The 15878-nt window shown below is 47.1% G+C and overlaps 6 protein-coding genes across 6 annotated transcripts; 3 read left to right on the top strand and 3 right to left on the bottom strand.

Moving 5' to 3' along the window:
- Window positions 1-356: 356 nt before the first annotated feature.
- Window positions 357-2612, top strand: N7516_001066 (bifunctional anthranilate synthase/indole-3-glycerol-phosphate synthase; the record flags this gene model as incomplete). The annotated part of the gene is made up of 1 exon (XM_057213788.1): window positions 357-2612. The coding sequence occupies one exon, from the start codon at window positions 357-359 to the stop codon at window positions 2610-2612; it is 2256 nt and encodes a 751-aa protein (XP_057075671.1).
- A 712-nt stretch (window positions 2613-3324) lies between these two features.
- Window positions 3325-4545, top strand: N7516_001065 (BRCT domain protein; the record flags this gene model as incomplete). The annotated part of the gene is made up of 4 exons (XM_057213787.1): window positions 3325-3502; window positions 3560-3778; window positions 3849-4048; window positions 4111-4545. The coding sequence occupies 4 exons, from the start codon at window positions 3325-3327 to the stop codon at window positions 4543-4545; spliced, it is 1032 nt and encodes a 343-aa protein (XP_057075670.1).
- A 1574-nt stretch (window positions 4546-6119) lies between these two features.
- N7516_001064 (uncharacterized protein) lies at window positions 6120-7209 on the bottom strand (the record flags this gene model as incomplete). Its single annotated transcript, XM_057213786.1, has 3 exons — window positions 6120-6407; window positions 6457-6709; window positions 6764-7209. The coding sequence occupies 3 exons, from the start codon at window positions 7207-7209 to the stop codon at window positions 6120-6122; spliced, it is 987 nt and encodes a 328-aa protein (XP_057075669.1).
- An 802-nt stretch (window positions 7210-8011) lies between these two features.
- On the bottom strand, window positions 8012-8395 carry N7516_001063 (uncharacterized protein; the record flags this gene model as incomplete). Its single annotated transcript, XM_057213785.1, has 3 exons — window positions 8012-8078; window positions 8131-8276; window positions 8300-8395. 3 exons carry the CDS (start codon window positions 8393-8395, stop codon window positions 8012-8014), a joined length of 309 nt encoding a protein of 102 aa, XP_057075668.1.
- Window positions 8396-10333: 1938 nt separating this feature from the next.
- Window positions 10334-11266, bottom strand: N7516_001062 (snoRNA-binding rRNA-processing protein IMP4; the record flags this gene model as incomplete). Its single annotated transcript, XM_057213784.1, has 2 exons — window positions 10334-11209; window positions 11261-11266. The coding sequence occupies 2 exons, from the start codon at window positions 11264-11266 to the stop codon at window positions 10334-10336; spliced, it is 882 nt and encodes a 293-aa protein (XP_057075667.1).
- A 483-nt stretch (window positions 11267-11749) lies between these two features.
- On the top strand, window positions 11750-15040 carry N7516_001061 (putative regulator of nonsense transcripts; the record flags this gene model as incomplete). Its single annotated transcript, XM_057213783.1, has 2 exons — window positions 11750-11964; window positions 12016-15040. The coding sequence occupies 2 exons, from the start codon at window positions 11750-11752 to the stop codon at window positions 15038-15040; spliced, it is 3240 nt and encodes a 1079-aa protein (XP_057075666.1).
- Between the last annotated feature and the right edge of the window lie 838 nt (window positions 15041-15878).

Raw genomic sequence — 15878 nt, 5'->3', positions numbered from 1 at the left:
TGGGCAATTAGATCATTATAGGATAGAAAGGAAGAGCGGAAGGAGGCGACACCAGGAAGGCGACGGGAGAAGAAAGAAAAGGTAGATGGCGAGCGTGGGGAGCTCTTGAATTGAGAGGGAGCTTCAAAAGAATATTATTCACCGCGACTGGGTCAACAATCAAGTGCCCTATCTGATCTTATTGCCAGGCGGTGAGAGGAAACTTGTAAACCTCGACATTCTATTGACTCACCCCCGTCCAACTTGGGTAATTCGCAAACATCTGATTTGGTTTAAAGTGTGCGAGATTCAAGCTTATAAGCAGAACGATCATTAGATTATCTCAACCCCCCGATATCCTACGACAATCCTCGGTCATGGCGGACCTTGTCGACCACTCCCCCCACCATGCCACGAAAGCAGCCAAACTGGCCAGCGCATCCAACGTGATTTTGATCGACAATTACGACTCATTTACCTGGAACGTCTACCAGTACCTCGTGCTTGAAGGTGCTACCGTCACAGTCTACCGTAACGACGAAGTCACTGTTGAGGACTTGGTCGCAAAGAAGCCTACTCAACTAGTTATCAGTCCTGGCCCCGGCCACCCCGAGACCGATGCAGGAGTCAGTAACGCCGCAATCCAATATTTCAGCGGAAAGATTCCGATATTTGGTGTGTGTATGGGCCAGCAATGTATGATCACCTCGTTTGGTGGTAAGGTGGATGTGACTGGCGAAATTCTGCACGGAAAGACATCAGAGTTGAAGCATGACTCCAAGGGTGTATACCAAGGATTGCCAACCTCACTGGAGGTTACCCGGTACCATTCGCTGGCCGGAACACACTCGACTATCCCAGATTGCTTGGAAGTGACCTCGCGGGTCCAGCTGGGGGACGGCAGTGGGAAGAACATCATTATGGGTGTTAGACACAAGGAGTTCGCAGTGGAGGGTGTTCAGTTCCACCCTGAGAGTATTTTGACGCAATACGGGCGCAAGATGTTCAGAAACTTCTTGGAGCTCACTGCTGGGACCTGGGATAACAAGCAGGGAGCAGCAGCAGCCGCACCGGCAAAGAAGCTGTCCATTTTGGACAAGATCTACGCCCATCGCAAAAATGCGGTTGACGAGCAGAAGAAGATTTCGGCTCTGCGACCAGAGGCTCTTCAAGCCGCATATGATCTGAACATTGCGCCTCCTCAATTGTCATTCCCTGAGCGCCTGAGACAATCAGAATATCCTCTGTCACTCATGGCGGAGATCAAGCGTGCATCTCCCTCAAAGGGCATCATCTCGGCCGACGTGTGTGCTCCTGCTCAAGCACGGGAGTACGCCAAAGTTGGCGCTAGCGTCATTTCTGTCCTCACAGAGCCGGAGTGGTTCAAGGGCACCATAGATGACCTACGGGCTGTTCGTCAGAGTCTGGAGGGACTCACCAACCGACCCGCTGTCCTCCGAAAGGAGTTCGTCTTTGATGAGTATCAAATCCTGGAGGCACGTTTGGCTGGAGCTGACACAGTTCTATTGATTGTGAAGATGCTGGACATTGAGTTGTTGACTAGACTGTATCATTACTCGCGCAGTCTCGGCATGGAGCCTCTGGTCGAAGTCAACACACCCGAAGAGATGAAGATTGCAGTTGACCTGGGTTCTGAAGTCATCGGTGTCAACAACCGAGACCTGACGAGCTTCGAGGTCGATCTCGGAACTACTAGTCGCCTAATGGATCAAGTCCCCGAGAGCACAATTGTGTGTGCCCTTAGTGGAATCTTGGGGCCCCAAGATGTGGAAGCTTATAAGAAAGAAGGTGTTAAGGCCATTCTTGTTGGAGAGGCGCTCATGAGGGCACCTGATACCTCTGCCTTTGTGGCACAGCTCCTCGGCGTTTCTAATGAAGACTCTGCGGGTGCATCATCAGGTTCTCCATTGGTGAAGATTTGTGGAACTCGGACCGAAGAAGGAGCTCTGGCTGCTATTCAAGCTGGCGCAGATTTGATTGGCATCATCATGGTTCAGGGCCGCTCACGACTTGTCCCAGATGATGTGGCCCTCGGCATTTCCCGGGTGGTCAAGTCAACCCCTCGTCCGGCTGGTACATTGCAGCAGTCGACAAACGCTACATCATTGGAATGGTTCGATCACTCTACTAATATCTTGCGTCACCCTTCCCGTGCTTTGCTCGTGGGCGTATTCATGAACCAGCCGCTATCATATGTCATTTCTCAACAACAAAAGCTGGGTCTCGATGTTGTGCAACTGCATGGATCCGAGCCATTGGAGTGGTCTGGTTTGATTCCAGTTCCTGTCATTCGCAAATTCGCCCCTGGTGACATTGGCATTTCTCGCAGAGCATACCACACTCTTCCATTGCTGGACTCTGGGGCCGGAGGCTCTGGAGAGCTTCTGGAGGAGAGCGGTGTCAAGAAGGTCCTCGATAGTGATGAGGGATTGAGGGTAATCCTGGCTGGAGGATTAAACCCGGACAACGTGGTCGACACGGTGAAAAAACTGGGCGAGTCTGGCCAAAAAGTCGTCGGATTAGATGTCAGCTCAGGCGTAGAAACAAATGGTGCTCAGGACTTGGAGAAAATTCGAGCCTTTGTGAAGTCTGCCAAAAGCATTCGGCAATGAACAAACAGGCTAGGGACGTGCATTTACACTACTCAGGATGACTTCTTTTCTCATTCTATCTCGGGATTTCATATTCGATACTCATGGGGAATATACATAGCAATCAAAATTATTCCGGGTTTCTTCTACATTCACCTTACTTTCACTTGTTTGATAACGGCTTTACTTGATATACCAAGGCATGAGGTTTCATCCTTCCTTGAAGTAGATCTCAATATTAAGCTTCCGAAATCCCATTATTTCCTACTTTCTCATCACTTGCACCCTCTAGAAATCGTCAGACTCGGTACATTCCATACCAACGTTGCAAAAGCAGACTAAGTTTGCAGCTGTGAGTAGTATATCAGTATTGCCTCGAAGTGCTGTCCCCTAGCAATATATGTATTTCTCTTCTGACGCTCTTCTGTCCTTTTCCGAACGACATCTCAATCGACAACGGAGGCCAAACGAGCGTTAGCGTCATCGAACTAATCCTCTCATTCATTACCTGTCTTCCAGCAATATACACACTTCATTTCTGAAATATTTCTACAGCCAGAAAATCGGAACTTCTGGCCGCAAAACTAATCCTCGCAGTATCTCAGTCTTCTCTTCTGGCAGCATAACACATTTCATCACTTAAGTCATTCTTGGGGAATTCCCGCTGGCAGTTGAAATAAAGCGAATCACTACACTCATTTACCTAACTCTCAGACAACAGCGTGGATCCAGGATGGGGAAGCCGTTCCAAAAAGTTCATGCCTCTATGGTAGGCAAGTTCGAAGACGGCGTCGGTGAAAAGATCCCACAGTGGATTCGGGCAAATGGAGGGCAATTCTCGAGAGACGTGAACTCACGAACCACTCATCTCATTGCCACAAAGGAAGCATTCAAAAGCAATGCGGTTCCAGGTATATTGATTGCCATTGAATGCTTCAAAGACCTCGAAACTAATCAACAAAATACAGTGGAAAATGCCAAGAAGCTCAGCGCTGTCAAGATCGTCTCATACGATTGGCTTGAAGACTCGCTGCTGTCAAACAACCGCCGGCCAAAGCCCGAGGGACCATATCTTCTGAACAATCTGATGAAGCCCGAGAGGAAGGAAGTTCAGAAGAAGAAGGTCATACCGACGTCCTCAAAGGTGGCAAAGGAGACAAAAGGGAATATTCCAAAGCGTCGGATAGGTATCAGTTTTCCGGGGCTCCATTTTATTGTTACAATGCAGACGGTGCTGACATGTCATGTCCTCTACAGTTGATCCTTTCCTCGCCCCAAAGGGCAAAAAAAAGCGTAAGCATGATCCTCATTTCACGTGGCATATTCAGGTGCAATACTTACCCATCACAGCCGTGCGTCAGGTGTACCAGGACCGAAAGACAAACGTGGTTTACAGCATCACCTTGTTCCGCCCATCGAAACCACCGGTCACCAGCAGAGAAAAGTACCAATTGACTGTAAGCGATATTGAGATATTCCATGAATTCCTTTTAGAAAAAGGTTATTGACAACTACCTAGCTCTTCCAGACTATTTCCGAACCGCATACCTACTCAACCTACGCCAAATTCAGCCGCGTTGGCACGTCCAATGTCGAACTTCTGGCGGGACCAAGATGTAAGCTTGAGGTTGCCGTGGAAAAGTTCAAGCAGTTCTTCAAGGACCAGACTGGCAAGGAATGGGACGAAAGGGCAAACGGAAAGATGCCACACCCAAAGAGAGACGTGGACGGAAACAGCTTGCCTGTTCACGAGGGTTGGTTCTATCTTGAGGAAAAGACGACTATCCTTGGTGCGTTCCTCAGAGAACCCCAGAGTACAAGTTGTGAGGAATCAACTGGCCGCATCGCCTCCGATGGTACCGAGGAGCGTGGTGTCGAGGACGGTGTCCAGGATGGTGTGGAGGACAAGATGGCAAATCACCGAGCTAAAGATGGGGACGAAAATGGGGACTAGGATGGACCTGAAGCTGATGGGAACGAAGAGCAGGAAATGGATAAGTAGATAGTAAGTACCCAAGGATGACGGGAATCCCTCTAGGTGGCTAACACCTGCACTCACGAGTGGATTCCCCAGTGGATGTGGATGGATCAATTTTATCGCAGATTTTATGCCGAATGCAAATTCGAAGATTTATGTCAGCACATACGAAGGATATGTACGCGGTTTGCTCTTATGCTTTTAGAAACACTTCCTAATTTAAGCAAACTTTAGTGGCATTGTACAGCAATGCGAGGAAGTAAACGAGTATTCCAGGATACTATACCATGTGTCAAGCTCGATATCCATTAACCATTCTTTCTGACTTGGTATACTGTGCATATATCTGGGTAGTTTCTCCTTGATTCTTGATTTCACTGATCTAAAGCTGCAACTCTAATAGCCCCTTTAGAAAAATAAGTTGTAGTGAATTATCGTATCTTTCTAGGGCTAACACGCATTATTATGGGGAATTAATATGGGGCCGAGTATGGAATAGATCATAGGGCAGATCATGGAAGTACATACTATGTGGCTGGGATGATTCAGGGGCTGTGTTTTTTACTATGGCGATACCATAATAAATAACACTTAGACTGAAAATGACCGCCAAGGTAGCCCATACCTAATTGGGTTAGACTCCTGTGCCATCAGTGATTTTTGCTCCCTTGGTACTAGATTTTCTTTTTCAGATGTTCTTCTTAGGGTCTTTCTAGTTGTCTTTCTAGTTGTCTTTCTAGTTGTCTTTCTAGTTGTCTTATAGATGTCTCTTTATATATCTTTTTATATGTCTTTTCCATATATATATGAAGGCGGCAAAAAAACATAAACCACACAGATCACGTTTGACGGTGACGTTTCTATGTATAGGTATCACAAGAGTTTTGAATAGCGTCAACATTTGGTACGTATATTTCTAAGGCATTAATATCATTGACCTGATAATCTAGGTATTTAGGCATTATAAGGCATCATCTGGGTCCAATATTACTACTAACTATAAAGTGGGAGTGGTCTAAATTACTGTCGGGCAATATAAACCAATGAGAGAGTTATGTGACGGGTGATTCCTATAGTCGCCCGTAAATTCAGGGTTTAATTCTTCTGCCGGTCTTAATTCAGGCCGCCAGGCCAAGGTTAGGCATTGAGGCATGAACATTTACCGGGAAATAGGGGTTTGGCAGCTGGCGCCTATACCGCTGCGTAAAGGAGTGATCAGCTATATATTTGAGGACCAGGGCGCCACTGCATGGGAATTCCAGTAGTAGTTTAATCTCTGTGGCCCACCCTATGAGCTTTCAAGAAGGGATCCCGATCAATTATCAATTACCATTTTATCGAATGTTCATTCTAAATCCCATGAAGTGGGAATGATACACTGTAAGTTCTGAACTATGAGATTTGACAGTATTGTCCGTCGAACCGAAGTATCACAGCTATAGTTGTCGCCACGAGGAGTGGGAAACAACCATAAACATAACCGTATGAAGCAATTCTACCACATATCGTTGTAGCAACAATAATATTCACCGTATCACGCTCGTGGCCTGTTATAGCTCGTGGTCCCTACTTCCCATGCCCCCAGATATAATGGGCAGTGTGAAAGTCTGAGCGGTGTTCATCTGTGCTATAGGCCATGTCCAAGCAGCCAGACGCCTCATCATATCCCCATACTCGTGATCACTAACCCATTCCCGTTCGTCAATTGACCCCTGGAATACATATCTTGTGCACGGATCAAAATCCAACGACTCTGTGAAATGAACTTTCAATCCACCATCGTAGTACCCAGATAGCACACGCGCACGATTGTACTTATCAAATGTGACAATTGTTGTCTGGTTCTGATTAGTATTAAAATACCGTATTATCAAAGGGAATACTAACCGGGAAAAGATGGTGCAACTGGTTGTTGTCATTCTGCGATGTGCTGAGACGTCTTTTCTGCAAATTCATTGCTTTCAACATTCGATTGGCGAGCACTACCAGCTCTGTGATAGATGGTCGATTCTCATCAGACATGTCGATCAACGCCATAGCCCATTGATGGCATTGGAAGGGATTATTCCTGCGGCCTGTGCGTATAATCCTAAAATCGTGATGATTCTCCAGGGGTTTGAACCAGTAGTACCCTGGATAACTATATAAGACGGTTAGTAGACGATATTATTTCGTTCTGTGTGGTGTTACTAACTGGTAGACATTCCATTCGTATACCATCCGGGCCTCTTCAGCCTCATAAATCTTCCTCCACCTCTCTTCGTTTAGTCTGCACAGCTCTTCCCGTCGTTTGCGTCGCCGTTCTAGATGCTCTTCACTCTCCTTGTCACTTTCCTCATTACTATCCCACTCACTTGTCTCCTCGTGCTCGCACATATGTTCCTCGCTCCACTCAGGACTTTTATGGCCCTCCTGTTTGCCGTTGAGCTCCTTTTCATCATTTTCTTCCTCGCGTATATCTTCCTGAGACATATGTTCTTCGCTCCCATCAGGACTTTCATTGCCCTCTTGTTTGCCATTGGGCTCTTTTCCGTCATTTTCTCCCTGACGCATGTTTTCCTCGCTCGTTTCTTCCTCGCTCTTCTCGGGGCTTTTTCCATCCTCTTGGTCTTCAGGTAAGTATCGGTTGAGCCATTTCATTTTTGTTTTTTGTCTGATAGTATAAAAAGGCAATCATCAGGTAAAAGTATGGTGGGCACCTGGAGTCCGGAGGTCCGCCAAGCCATTGCTTGCCTGCAAACGGCTCGTCGTCCACTTTCTCTTGAGTAGGATCTGGCATCCGTTTCTTACTAGGGGCAAAATAAGGAGATGGAGGCAGGGTCTCCATCTCCATTTTGGAGACTGAGATACTTAGATGCTCCATGGTCTCATCGGTAATTGAAGCACCTTCCATCTTCCGTAGAGCTGCGTGTATGTTTTTCATATGATCATAGCTCTGACTAAAGCGTTCAAGTAGTACTTCAGGAATGGAGGGTTCGTCCACCTTGAATAATATACGTTGGAATAAAGTGTATATGTCGGTTAAGGAGGTTGGGATAAGATCGAGGGGAGGAAAATGAAAAATTTATCGTTCTGAGGGAGTAGCCAACGTACTTGCCAAAGTGACGTAGGGTTTTACCATATCGAGGGACGGCCAAAGGAAAATCCAAGGCCATGAAATGGGTTTTGTCCGTTTTCGAAAATGGACAAAGTCACCTCGCAGTTTACCTACATTCTTTTACAACATTTTGCACTTTGTTAATAAATTCGCTGCCTAACATATCATTAGTCTACAAATTCTTAATTAAGGCAAGTCGAAGAGATTCTAAAATCTCTGACGGAAGGTTAGAAGAAGAGGTGGGAAATGCGATAGTATTAGAGGCTTGAGACTAGGGAAATTGTCAGATTTCTTATTCTCTATCTTAGCTTCTGTAGCTTAACTTTCTCAACTCTTCCATCAACCTCACATTGCACTATGCACTTCGACGTCCACGTAAACCTCATCTGCACATTCGACCATCGTGATCCATCTGTATTTTTGATTAGTATTCAATTATTAGATACCGCGACATTCTGGCTCACCGATTCTTCATAAGGCTTTCGTCCTGGCAATGCGCAATCCAGAACATCATCTCCCAGCCCATCTGACGTAGGAACGAATTATAGCCACCCTTAGACCGGGGATAATCGGGGTTGACTTCCACAATAGCATGAATGTCCAGAGAGTTCTGAGGGTCGAGAGAAAATGGACCCTTTTCTTTCCGCTCTTTCGACTTTGTGCCTCTCCATTCTCTGATTCAGTCTGCTTCTTTGCAGATATATCAGAACACTCAACAACCTCATCCATGACACCTAGCTCGGATGATGGTTCCCAGGAAAACCGACTTTCCCGCTGCCAAAATGATATGCAGGGCTTGCACGGGACACCAAGTCAGCTTCTGTGACTCACGAGGGAAATCCAGAAATAAGATAGCCAAAAGTTGCATGAGGGGGTATTGGTAATTTCCTCGCCCGTTGTTATGTAAGATCGCTCCTGTGGCCTGGTCATGGCATCTTTGTGGACTTCGTAAAGTTGCGTTGAGGGTGTCACTAGACATCATCGTTTCATCTGTCCCTTCTTTCTGATGACCGGTGATAAGGGTGTAAGGGTGCTAGCAGTGGTTGTGGTTCTAACCATTTCTGCGAGATCTTAGCATTTTCGAAAAACTCTTGGGGGTGTGCATCCTTGATCTTGCGCTGCTGAACGATCCTCAGCTGGAGGTACTCGCCAGTGCAGCGCCATCCATTCTCATCAAGGGAATCGCCATATCGCTTTATATGGCTGTAATAGCTCTTATAGAACCAAAAGTTGAGGGTTGGATATTTCCGCAACTATATAGAGACGGTATCGTAGATGTAAGGCTCGGGGAGTTGAATACATATGTAGTGGTATAGCCGTAGAATAGTAAACCCAATAAATATGGCCCTACTATTAATCCCTCAGCTGAAGGTGAAACAACCAGGATCGTTGAGGGGACTCTCTTTAATATAATAAAGCAATTCCATTCAAATTCAGATTCAATGTACATTCATTTCAGATTTTATTTAGATTTTATTTAGATTTTATTTAGATTTTATTTAGATTTTATTTAGATTTTATTTAGATTTTATTTAGATTTTATTTAGATTTTATTTAGATTTTATTTAGATTTTATTTAGATTTTGTTTAGATTCACTTTAGATTCAATTCAGATTCAATTCAGATTCAATTCAGATTCAATTCAGATTCAATTCAGATTCAATTCACTTTAGAAGTCGCTATACCCATATAGTGAATCTTATATTATACGTATTATGATAGAAGGCTTCTTCAAGGGGAGTAAGATCCGATTGTTATATGATAATACTCCGAGACCTAGGCATACTACTAAAGAGACTCTTGATTTCTTCGAGGAGCTTAGGGTTATTGTGATAGAATGGCCTACCTTTTTACCTAATTTCAACCCTATCAAGGAGGCATAGAAATAGATAAAGATAGTATAGAGGGTAGACCTCAGCATAGCCCACAACGCCTATAGCCCAACCCAACCCAACCCTATGACAAGGGCCCATTATGAACCAAACAATACAAACATGCCAGTTTATTGTAGCTTCATAATTATGCATTTTTCGCTAGGTCTTTTAGGTTTCAAATTACCACCTAAGCTATACATGATTCAGGCGGCTGAATTCTCACAATTCTCACCAATTTTAACCTCAATTTTCATAAAGCTTTACTTTTTTGTAAGAGGTACTTGTTTTTATAGAGGTTTATATAGTAAATAGAGGTACTATAAGTATTACTCTAGAGAAAGCGATAATTCTATCAATCCACTGGGGGAAGCTGCTAAAAGCATAGACCACAGGATGGGTTATACAGATATTTTTGTTCGTTGGACCTGTAGAGATATGTATCATTTTATCTCATCTACATATTTAGCAAGGCTGGGAAGATCTCCTCCAATTAATCTAGATCATCCCAAGGCTTCAATTATGGATTGTGTCCTTTCATAAACTATAACATGCAAGTATAGCCGCCAGGAAATTGAGTCATGATGGCCCCAAAAAGCTGCTGTACATGTCTTTAATATATTTTGATTAGACATTCTTCCTGCCATTTAAATCACAAACTAACTTGAACATGACAAAAGAACCCATTCTAATTGCCCTCTAACGCCAGATACGCCAGTCGACCAACGTGACGAGATGTGGTTCTGCCTTAACCATCCACGCCACAGCCAATGTAGTTATGCGAGTACGTAAAGAATCACAGGTATTCCTTCTTTTTGCTGGTTCTCGTGTATTGGGTAAGAGCCCATTCGATGTCGCCGGTCGAGCCCTTCTCCAATGTACCTCCGCGGATCTCGAAAAGTCGCATCGTCATGCGAGGTCCAACTTCAGCCAGCTCCACATCCCGGTACCCAGTCTTGACGAAAACATGGTGGCGCACTTCGATGTTGTCATCCTTGTTCACAAAGCTCACAACACGGTTGCCGACCTTTCCGGTCTCGCGCGGGGGGAAAAGGTGCTTCAGAATCTGAACAACGCGGGCACCCAACTTCGTCTTGAATCCCTCGAAGACCAAGTGGGGGTAGCTTTCCGATACGGTACCGCGGGCGGCATTCGGAATATCTTGACGAAGGACAACATTGTGAAGAGAGAAGCTGGCGGTCGGGCCATGGGGAAGGTGTGAAATGGTGAGTGCGGTTGGGGTACCACGGTGCTCGTGGAGGAGAATCATGTCGGTCAGAGCCGCGGAGGTTGCGCTGGAGACGAGATCTCCAAGAACGAGAGTTCCACGGTTGAGGCGAATGGAGGTGGGAAGGAGAAGGCGGATTTCTTTCGCAAATGCGCCGAGGCGAGCGGAGGGTGAGCGAGAGGTGGTAACCAGAGGACGGGGGTCAATAATGCCGGAGGTTAAAACGTATTCATCATCGATGTCCATCTCAGCGTCTTCCTTGTCTTTTGTTTCGTCATATTTGAAATCTTCCCGAAGCGTTTTATCATTTGCGATTGTAGGATCTAGAGGCTTTCCAGAAGCCAATGAAGCCTTGAGTTGCGATCTTTTTTCCGCAATGGAAGCATCACGGAGGAGCAAAGCTCTCCGATAGAGATAATCGCGACGCTCGCGGGTTTGGCGACGCTACCGATCATTAGTAAAATGTTAAATGTGTCAAATTTATCCTTCACTTACCAGCATTTTTGAGATTGAAGTAGAAGTGGCTTGAGTAAAGAATGAGCGGGCAACTTTTTTTTTCTCTTAACTCCGGGGCTGCGTTTTTGGTTCGTCTACGTAGCCGTAGTGGGATCGCACCGATAAAGAATCTGGGCAGTTGCGGAGAACGCTTTTTGCTCATCCTTCGAGACAAACTCATCGACTCTCTTTTGTCAGTCCTCTGACACAGAGAGCTGGACTGGTTGTATGTGCTAATCTGTTCTTGTCAAGAACGTACCGCTAATCCCACATCTCGATATAGATCTCCATTCGTTTGCCCCTCAGGCACATCCTGGAGATTTCAACCTCAAACACCCCCATAGGACCACCGGATTTCTCTTTACGCTCTTTAAATTGTTTATGACTGCGAGGTTCATTTCTAATTTCAACTGCTTTTTGCTTTGCTTTTTGCTTTGAATTTTGATCAGCTCCAGTCATCCCTATCAACGTTCCATATCGGTACCCATAATGAGCTACCAACCGGAAGACCCCTCGGCGGGAGTTGAAATTAATGAGATTGCACTCGGCCGCGCGCGTCCACGCCGACATGATGACGAAGATGAAGGCTCTGATACCTTTGAAGATGACGACATGGAAAGCATAGTTGGGGCACCCACAAACGGACACCAGAAGTCCCAAGGGAATGGAGAGGAGGAAATAGAGCTCCCTGCTCATGCATGCGCGTCAGTTTTAATATCTTCTTTGTGGATGGACATTTACTGATTATATTATAGGTACTGTGGCATTCACAACCCGAGCAGCGTCGTCAAATGTCTCTCGTGCAACAAATGGTTCTGCAGTGCACGTGGCAATACCTCTTCCTCTCATATAGTCAATCACCTTGTCCGCGCTCGTCACAAGGAAGTTCAGCTCCACCCAGGCTCTTCTTTGGGTGATACTATTCTGGAATGCTACAACTGTGGCACCAAGAATGTCTTTTTGCTTGGCTTCATCCCCGCAAAATCCGATACCGTTGTTGTCTTGCTTTGTCGGCAGCCATGTGCCTCTATGCCTTCCTCCAAGGACATGAATTGGGACACCTCACGCTGGCAGCCTCTCATTGAGGATCGTTCTTTCCTCCCCTGGCTCGTGGGAGCACCTACTGACCAAGAACAACTCCGAGCCCGCCACCTCAGTCCTCAACTAATTGCGAAATTGGAGGAGATGTGGAAAGACAACTCTCAGGCAACCCTGGAAGACCTAGAGAAGGCCACAGCAGTGGATGATGAGCCTGCGCCAGTTCTGCTTCGCTATGATGATGCTTTCCAATATCAGAACATTTTCGGTCCACTTGTCAAGATCGAGGCCGATTACGACCGCAAGTTGAAGGAATCCCAATCCCAAGATGGACTCATCGTGCGCTGGGATCTCGGTCTCAACAACAAGCACCTCGCAAGCTTTGTTCTGCCCAAGCTTGAACTGGGAGATGTCAAATTGGCTGTGGGTGACGAGATGCGCATCAAGTACAATGGTGAATTACGCCCCAAATGGGAGGGTGTGGGCTATGTCATCAAAATCCCGAACAATCAATCTGACGAGGTCACTATCGAGCTACGCGCCAAGGGCGACCACAAGTCCGTTCCCACTGAATGCACACACAATTTTATGGCCGACTATGTTTGGAAATCGACTTCCTTCGACCGCATGCAATGTGCCATGAAGACATTTGCAGTGGATGAGCAGAGTGTCTCAGGCTACATCTTCCATCGCCTCCTTGGTCATGAGGTTGCTGCAGCTCCCATGAAGACCCAGATTCCGAAAAAATTCAGTGTTCCGGGTCTGCCAGATCTGAATGGCAGTCAAATCAACGCAGTTAAAAGTGTGCTCCAGCGACCTCTCAGTTTGATTCAAGGTCCTCCCGGAACTGGTAAGACCGTTACCTCGGCCACCATCATCTACCATCTTGCCAAGATCAATGGAGGCCAGGTTCTTGTCTGCGCTCCTTCCAACGTTGCCGTTGACCAGCTCTGCGAACGTATCCATCGAACGGGTCTCAAGACCGTGCGAGTTACTGCTAAATCTCGCGAGGACGTGGAATCTGCTGTCGGTTTCCTTTCGCTCCACGAGCAGGTTCGTATGAACGATAGCAACATTGAGTTAGTGAAACTCAACCAGCTCAAAGCCGAACTTGGGGAATTGTCCAGCCAAGATGAAAAGCGCCTGAAGCAACTTACTCGCTCTGCTGAACGTGAAATCTTGACCAACGCGGATGTGATCTGCTGTACTTGTGTTGGTGCAGGTGATCCTCGTCTTTCAAAGGGCAAGTTCCGCACTGTCCTAATTGACGAATCGACCCAATCTGCTGAGCCCGAGTGTATGATCCCCCTGGTTCTGGGCTGCAAGCAAGTTGTGCTGGTTGGTGATCACCAGCAACTTGGCCCCGTGATCATGAACAAGAAGGCCGCCAAGGCCGGTTTGAACCAGTCTCTGTTCGAGCGTCTCGTCATCTTGGGCTGCTCTCCTATTCGCTTGAATGTCCAGTATCGTATGCACCCATGCCTTTCGGAATTCCCGTCCAACATGTTCTACGAAGGCTCGCTGCAGAATGGTATCACCATTGCTGATCGTGTCCGTCGCGATGTTGACTTCCCTTGGCCCATCATTGATGATCCCATGATGTTTTGGTCAAACCTGGGCAATGAAGAAATCTCGGCGTCGGGCACCTCGTATCTTAACCGTACTGAAGCGACCAACGTCGAGAAGATCGTCACACGCTTCTTTAAGGCAGGTGTCCAGCCTAAAGATATCGGTATCATCACTCCATACGAGGGACAGCGGAGCTACATTGTCAGCTCTATGCAGGCAAATGGCACCTTCAAGAAGGAACATTACAAGGAGATCGAGGTTGCGTCAGTCGATGCATTCCAAGGCAGAGAGAAGGATTACATTATCCTTTCTTGTGTTCGTTCCAATGATCACCAAGGCATTGGTTTCCTGAGCGATCCTCGTCGTCTCAACGTGGCCCTTACTCGTGCTCGATTTGGTCTGGTCATCCTAGGAAACCCCAAGGTCTTGTCTAAGCACCCATTGTGGAACTGCCTTTTGCAGCACTTCAAAGAACGCCACTGTCTCGTTGAGGGGCCCTTGTCCAACCTTCAGGAGTCCTTGATTCAATTCAGCCGGCCCAAGCAAGCATACAGAGGCCCGCAGCGCTTCCAGATGTCTTTCAGCCAGACAGGTAATGCTCCCAACAATGCAGTGAATGGTCGCAACGGCGGTCACCGCAATGAGTATCATGACTCTGGGTCTGTGGTGGGCTATATCCCCGATGATGTGTCTTCTGTCCACGGCTCGGCACTTGGTGGTGTTGGCCTTCCGTCTGGCTATCCCCCTATGTTCCAGAATTTCGGCGAGTCCTGGCCTGCGATCTCTGGCGGTCGTCGAGCAAATGGTGGCCGACCCAAGGGAGCACCCAGTGTGGCTGGCGAGTCAGTCGCTGCTACTGAGTCTGATGTCACCTGCAGCGTCACTGACGGACGCAGCGTTGATCAGGGCGGTGTCAGCCTCACTGGTCTGAGCATTAATGATATGAGCAAGCAGCCCAGTCTCAGCCAGTCTGACCGATTGAAGCGCTACGTCGAGTCTGGCGGACGCGAGCCTTACAGGGCCGGCGTTCCGGACAATGGCAGCATCTTCGGAGGCAGCTCTGCTAGCATTCGCGTGACTCGCGGTGCGCCGGGCCAGAACCCCCACGACGACGATGATGCCCGTAGCGTCTCTACTGCTTTCGCTAGCCAAGTCGGTGGGAACTATGACTGAGTGACTTTTGTGTCCAACATTTCCCAGGGCAACCTCCAACAGGTTCGCCCGTCTTACCACTCGGCGAAGTATTGTCCGTGCATACTATCAGGGTTCTTTCCAACAGATACTGCCCGCCCCTTTCTTTTATGCAGACCAGGACTTTGAATCGGCAAACCCAAGACTTTTCGGATGCTTATCCCCGGGCCCTTTTGACCTACTACCAAAGCACCGTTCTGTCCGTCGAAGGATTGTTCCCTGGGTCTGATCCCTCGCCATTGTCACCGTGACATTCTTAGAAGGCGTGACTCTCGGGGATGGGGCGACAGACAATGATCCTCCAGTATCTTCCAGCTGAAGGAGTTACTGAAAACTCACCCGTCGATTGCCGATGCCCAGTTCCGATAGCCCCGGTAGCAATTACTGGGCAGTTCTGCGAATTTACCCCTACCCCTTGGCCATGTTTCATACTTGCTATCTTTATCTCTTAGGTAGTCAGGTATTAACTTTAAAAAAAACTAATGGCAATTTATGATCCCAGGCCCTTTTCAATATCCGTAAGCAGGCAATATGACAAGAAACTAGAAGAATAAGCCGGCCCTTTCAAGGTTGGAACCTTGGAATCTTCGCCGGCTTACGTTGCGAGTTAGGGCTACCTAGTTAGGTAAAGCCGTTGCTCTGCTTCAGCTTCTACACATCAGCCCCATCAGCCGCTCGTCCCTATCAGCCTTACTACGTACTAACTCGGGTGCATTATTCCAATCATGCTGCCCCTGGAAGCACCTCTGGTAGGTACTTAATTCCTTACGTATAATCTGCATAAGACCTATCGTTTCCAAGGTTTAGCACTTGTCTCATA

This window comes from Penicillium verrucosum, assembly GCF_028828655.1.
Source record: "Penicillium verrucosum strain IBT 35672 chromosome Unknown utg000001l_segment0_segment0, whole genome shotgun sequence".
NCBI lineage: Eukaryota > Fungi > Ascomycota > Eurotiomycetes > Eurotiales > Aspergillaceae > Penicillium > Penicillium verrucosum.
The sequence above is the reverse complement of the archived record's forward strand: the minus strand, read 5'-3'. Positions and strand labels throughout refer to the sequence as shown.